This window comes from Lagopus leucura, unplaced genomic scaffold, assembly GCF_019238085.1.
Source record: "Lagopus leucura isolate 7727_CA_CO unplaced genomic scaffold, USGS_WTPT01 223-1_obj-0_obj, whole genome shotgun sequence".
NCBI lineage: Eukaryota > Metazoa > Chordata > Aves > Galliformes > Phasianidae > Lagopus > Lagopus leucura.
In genome coordinates, this window is record NW_024968200.1 from 37,013 (window position 1) to 43,125 (window position 6,113).

The following is a 6,113-nucleotide window of genomic DNA, read 5'->3' on the forward strand; positions in this document are numbered from 1 at the left end:
TGGTTGGGATGGAAGGGTCCTTACAGGTCAGTTGTGGAGTGGTTGGGTTGGACAGGTCCCTACACATCAACCACGGGACGATCCTCTATTCTGTAGGTGCACACGGTGAGGATGGGTCAGTGGTTGGACTTGCAGTCTTTGAGGTCTCTTCCAACCCTAACGATTCTACGATTCCAAAATCCCACCCCAGCACTCAATCCCAAGATCTGACCCCCAAATCCAGCCCCAAAACCCAACCCCAAAACAGGTTTGCCGGTCAGACTCGATGATCGTGGAGCTCTTTTCCAACCTCAATGATTCTATGCTTCTATTGCCCCAAGGATAAACTTTGAGTTGGTGTAAAAGTCAGCTCTCCTTTCACCTCACAGTTCCAATGCTCGAGTCAGAGCCATCAGCTCAACATTCACAGCCAACATGTTGGCTGGCAAAGGTTGAGCCATCTTTTGGGGTCATAGTGGTACATCCAAAGCTTTCCATTCCCTTGAACTACTCCATCGGGGAGCAGCTCCCATATCCCTGATTTTCCAGGAGGGATCTGTTGGATCTGGGTACGCCTCTGTTGGGATCAACGCTGGTGATACCATCTGGAAAAACATCCTTGCGTTCTCCGTAGGCGTTCTGCGCTTAGGATAGAATCATAGAATCATAGAATCATAGAATCACAGAATCACAAGGTTGGAAACGACCTGCAAGATCATCCAGTCCAACCCCCCTCCCATTGCTATCAGTGCCACAAGCACTAAACCATATCTTGTAGCTCCTCATCCAGGCGCCTCTTGAACGCCGCCAGGGACGGCGACTCCACCACCTCCCTGTGCAGCCATTGCAGTGCCTGACCACCCTTTGAGAGAAGAAGTTTCTCCTCATGTCCAACCTAAACCTCCTCTGGTGCAACTTCTGGCCGTTTCCTCGGCTCCTACTATTTGCCTGGGAGAAGAGGCCAGACCCTTCTGCACCACAGCCTCCCTTCATGCAGTTGCACAGTGCAATGCGGCCTCCCCTGAGCTCCTCTTCTCCACAATGAACATTCCCAGCTCCCTCAGCCGCTCCTCACCAGCCCTGTGCTCCAGACCCCTCCCCATTTCATTGCCCTTCTCTGCACACATCCCAGGGCCTCCATGTCTTTCTTGTAGTGAGGGGCCCAAAACTGAACCCAGCAGTCGAGGTGCGGCCTCACCAGTGCTGAGTGCAGGGGATGCTCACCTCCCTGCTCCTGCTGGCCGCACTATTTGGATAGTGTGGATGGTACAAATGGTTCAATTCTGGCCCTAAAATGCCCGTCTACGAAGGTGAAGCCAACAAACGTGCATCCAATGGCTGCATTCACGTTGCTTTTCTGCATTATTTGCTCCATGAAGGAAAATCTGCAAAGGGAGGGGAAAAAAAACCCCCAAAACAACAACAAAACTCACAGCTGAGCGCACACCGCTTATTTTGGTACCGATAACCTCATTACAGAACCACGAACCTCTTAATTAACGACATGCAAAATATATGGCCGTGATTGCATTTGCATACTGAGGCTTCAACACCTTAGGCTGCGTCGCGGTTTAATTAAGGATTAATTAGAGACGGCGGGAATTTCATGTCACTTAGGGTAATGGTTTTGCATATTTGACAGATATCAGTAGGGGATGTGCAGGAAAATGGGGAATTTGTGTTTTCTTGTGTGTAAAGAGAACCAGTGAGTTTTATGGTCCGTGAGTTTCTTCAGTAGCAATGAACTTGCTGGGATGAGCTACGGGGTGGAAAGTGCAACTCATTAATGCTAATTAACTCCTCTCTAGTTTCTTGCTAACCCCAGCCGACCAGATTCTTCCCTTGAGGTTGTGGGGGCGCTTTATTCAGCAGTTGACTTGAGATGAGCTGATGCGTAATTGATGATAACGAATGTCTAATTACCGTCGTTAGACGGGTGACATAAAATTAAGCTGCAGCTGGGAGCTCAACTCCAACACGAGGTGTGCTGATGTGCATCACGATGTGTGTAGGGAGATGGGAACCCAAACACCTCTTCCACCAACCCTTCCCAGCCCCAATAGTTCCACATGAGCTCTGTCAGAGTGAGGAGTGTTGTTCTGGGGGGGGCTTTGGAGTCCCTTCCAACCCAACTGTGCTTCTGTGATCTTTAAGGACCTTTCTAAACCAACCCAACCCTGTTCTACGGTTCTGTAATCTTTAAGGACCTTTCCAATCCATTGTATGGTTCTGTGATCTTCAAGGACCCTTCCAACCCAACCCATTGTTTGGTTCTGCAATCTTTAAGGACCCTTCCAACCCAACCCCATTCCACGGTTCTGCAATCTTTAAGGACCCTTCCAACCCAACCCATTCTATGGTTCTGTGGTCTTTAAGCTTTCTTTTAACCCAACCACATTCTGTGGTTCTGTGATCTTTAAGGACCCTTCCAACCCAACCCATTCTATGGTTCTGTGGTCTTTAAGCTTTCTTTTAACCCAACCACATTCTGTGGTTCTTTGATCTTTAAGGACCCTTCCAACCCAACCTATTGTATGGTTCTGTGATCTTTAAGGATCCTTCCAACCCAACCCATTCTATGGTTCTGTGGTCTTTAAGGTTTCTTTTAACCCAACCATATTCTGTGGTTCCTTGATCTTTAAGGACCCTTCCAACCCAACCCAACCCCATTCCATGATTATTATTGTTTTTTATCTTTAAGGTTCCTTCCAACCCAACCCATTCTCTGGTTCTGTGATATTTGCAGACCCTTCCAACCCAACCAAACCCCATTCCGTAGTTCTGTGATCTTTAAGGATCCATCCAACCCAACCCATTCTGTCCTCCCACGGTTCTGTGTTGTTGGATGGCTTTGGAATATTGCTTTGGTCACTTTGGATCTGCTGTGCATCACTGTGTTATCAACAGAGATTCCCTCCTGAATCCAATCCACTACTCATTAAATTGCCTCACAGTTAAAATCCAATTAAAAGCCAGAAAGCTCCTGGTGTTTCTTGAACTCAGTATGTTTCGAGGGTCTTTTGTTTGTTTCTTCATTTGTTCTTTCAGGAGCGAACAGTAAATTGTCAAAAATTGGGATTTAAATATTCTGAATCAGATTTGCTTGGAATCGAAGGCGGATGATCCGAGCGCGGATCCCGTTGCGTGTCAGCGTAACGAAAGTGCATTTGGGTCTGATTTCATCAGGTTGTTTCAGGTTTCGAGGTTTTAACAGGGCAAAACGTGGTGCTGTCAATACTTCGGGGTGGTGTAGGCTGGTGGTGTGGCCTTTTGCTGGAGCAGTGTGGCCTATCGTTGGTGATGGCGTAGCCTCTGCCTGGCAGTGGTGTAGTTGCACCCTTGGCACACCAGGCACCTTAAGTAAGCAGCCCTCAGGTATGGAATTCAGCACGATCCCACATCTGCGTGGCGTCCTTTTCACCCCCCAGGCACTGAGATACGGCGGCTGTAGCGGCTCAGGCATCTCATCCACCTCCCATAGTCTGTCTTTGATCTTTAAGGACCCTCCCAACCCAACCCAACCCCATTCCATGATTATTTCTTCTTAAACCTTTAAGGTGTTCCCCGTTTCTCCCTCTGATCCACGTTTTCTCTGTACGTACTGCACCATACCTTCATTAAACGCTCCTTCTTTCCTCGACCTGGAGATAGAAGCCTGGTCTTTAAATGCTCTACCACTAAAGCAGACTCTCTTCCCCGTCCCGGAAATAACCTTCTGATTCCCTCTTTATATCTACCCAGTGTTAAGTATTCGTGGTATTCAGGAAGAAGACCCCCCCGATGCCCAACTAATGAGACTAGATAACATGTTGCTGGCGGAGGGCGTCTCCGGCCCCGAGAAAAGAGGAAGAGGAGCACCGATGGCTGTAGCAGCAACACCAGGTGGCTGTCCAAATGACAATAGCATTGAGCACTCTGACTACAGGGCCAAGCTGTCACAGATCCGACAGATTTACCACTCTGAGCTAGAGAAATATGAACAGGTGATCTTTCTGCATGGAAGAGTTTTTATCATCTCAATTGAAAATAACCCCCCTTTTTTTTTTAATTATTATGATTATGATTATTATTATCATTCTTTTTTCCTTCGGTGTTGGTTTTAAGGACGGAGCAGGAGGTGTAAATGAGTTCAGTTCGACGCGAGGTTGTGTCACATTTGTTTGGGAGCTTATCTCAGCGTTGCAGGGATGAGATGAAATAGAGGGACGTCAAAGTAAAGATGATATTCGTTACCTCTACAGAATTAAGGTGGAATAGAGGGACTGGACATCAAGATAATTAATGTCTCGTTTATCTTTGTTGCAGTGTTTTTAAGAGTAAATACGGATAAAGCTGAAACGTGAAAAGTCCTCTGTTTTGTTTTCTGTTTTGGTTTGGTTTTGTTTTCTTTGGATATGTACTCTTGTTGGGGGGAATTCATTTGGGGGGTGTTTCGTCGTTTCTCGATACAAATATCTTTACTTTCAGGCCTGCAGCGAGTTCACCACCCATGTCATGAACCTGCTCAGGGAACAGAGCCGGACCAGACCCATTTCTCCCAAAGAAATCGAGCGGATGGTGAACATCATCCACGGCAAATTCAGCACCATCCAGATGCAGCTGAAGCAGAGCACGTGCGAGGCGGTGATGATCCTCCGCTCGCGCTTCCTCGATGCAAGGTACGACGAAAAGAGGCTTTAATTATTGCTCAGCGCCAGTAATCGCGTAGGAAACCTCATTCCCACTGCTGTCAGTTCCAGTGTTAACATCTGATGGGTTGTCGTTCACGCCGAGCCTACTTACCTTGACGTAAACATATCAAAACCACGTGGAATTAAATATATTCTTCCTCAAAGGATATAAATGTATTCTTCCTCGAAGCAGATGTACTTTAGAGCAGGCCCACGGCCGTGCAGGTAGGAATAATTGTGATTTTTCACAGACGTAAGCGGCGTAACTTCAGCAAGCAGGCAACAGAAGTGCTGAATGAGTATTTCTATTCACACCTGAGCAATCCTTACCCCAGCGAAGAGGCCAAAGAGGAGCTGGCAAAGAAGGGTGGCATCACCGTTTCGCAGGTACGAAGCAGTTGATCGGGAGTCGTTGTTTCTTTCCTTGAGGCGTTAAGGTTGGAAAAGGCCGTTAGGATGGGCCGAGTGGCTGCTAAGGGTCCCCATCCAACTCCCAGTGATTCAGTGGTTCCATGAAAACTAGCCCTGGATTCATCTAGGAAATGCCATGTGAGGAAATTGAGCTTTAGGGGCACAAAAACAAGCGAGCCAAGGGGAACTCGAAGCGATGCTCCAAGAGCCAGGGGCTGATGGATGGAAAACTGTTCTCAGTCAGGTGAAGGCGCGAAGAAATGCGAGGAAAAATGGGGAAAACCTACAGACAGACAACGTCAAGGACAGCTGGGAAGGGAACAGCAATGGCTTGGTGACAGATGAACGTGAGAGTGGATCTCAGACCATATAAACACACCTGAGTTCTGCTGGGTTGTCCCCTGTAGCCAGCAATAGGTTTCAGTTGTCGGTACTAAAAGAAAACAAAGAACATTTATGTTGTTCCAAAGGGTTTTGGTTGGTTTTTTTTGGCTTGAGCCCTACTATAAAACATTATTTTTGCTGCTGAGTCGGCAACGTAACGGGTAATGGAATGGTTTGAATGGTAACAGGGCTGTAAATCTCCAGGTTTCCAACTGGTTTGGTAACAAAAGAATTCGGTACAAGAAGAACATGGGGAAGTTCCAAGAAGAAGCCAACATTTACGCTGCGAAAACGGCAGTGGATGCAACCAATGTTGTGGCTCAGGGCAACCGGGCAAACTCCCCATCGACACCAAATTCGGGTAAGGGAGAGAGCTTTGGAAGTCTCCAATTCCTTCCCGTGACGATGAGCGCCATGAATGGTTGGAAATGCTCACAGAATTAAAAATACACGTTTTTGCACTGATTTTTCTCTTCGTTTCGTTGTGATTCAGCTTCCTCTGGCTCTTTTAAGATGACCAATTCCGGAGATTCCTTCATAAATTTGCAGTCGTTGACCTCCTACCAGAGCTCCCCGGTGGGAGGCAATGTGCAGTCACAGGTGAGCAGGTTATTTCATCATCATCATCATCATCATCATCATCATCATCATCATCATCATCATCATCAT

General features: G+C 47.2%; 1 protein-coding gene across 1 annotated transcript in view; it reads left to right on the plus strand.

The window, feature by feature from the left end:
- PBX4 (PBX homeobox 4) overlaps nucleotides 1-6,113 on the plus strand; it is a 12,355-nt gene that overhangs the window by 4,319 nt on the left and 1,923 nt on the right. The window contains exons 3-7 of the mRNA XM_042894320.1: nucleotides 3,721-3,962; nucleotides 4,447-4,637; nucleotides 4,901-5,036; nucleotides 5,649-5,805; nucleotides 5,938-6,044. Of these exons, the coding sequence (XP_042750254.1) occupies nucleotides 3,721-3,962; nucleotides 4,447-4,637; nucleotides 4,901-5,036; nucleotides 5,649-5,805; nucleotides 5,938-6,044 (833 nt within the window). The remainder of the gene's footprint in view (nucleotides 1-3,720; nucleotides 3,963-4,446; nucleotides 4,638-4,900; nucleotides 5,037-5,648; nucleotides 5,806-5,937; nucleotides 6,045-6,113) is intronic.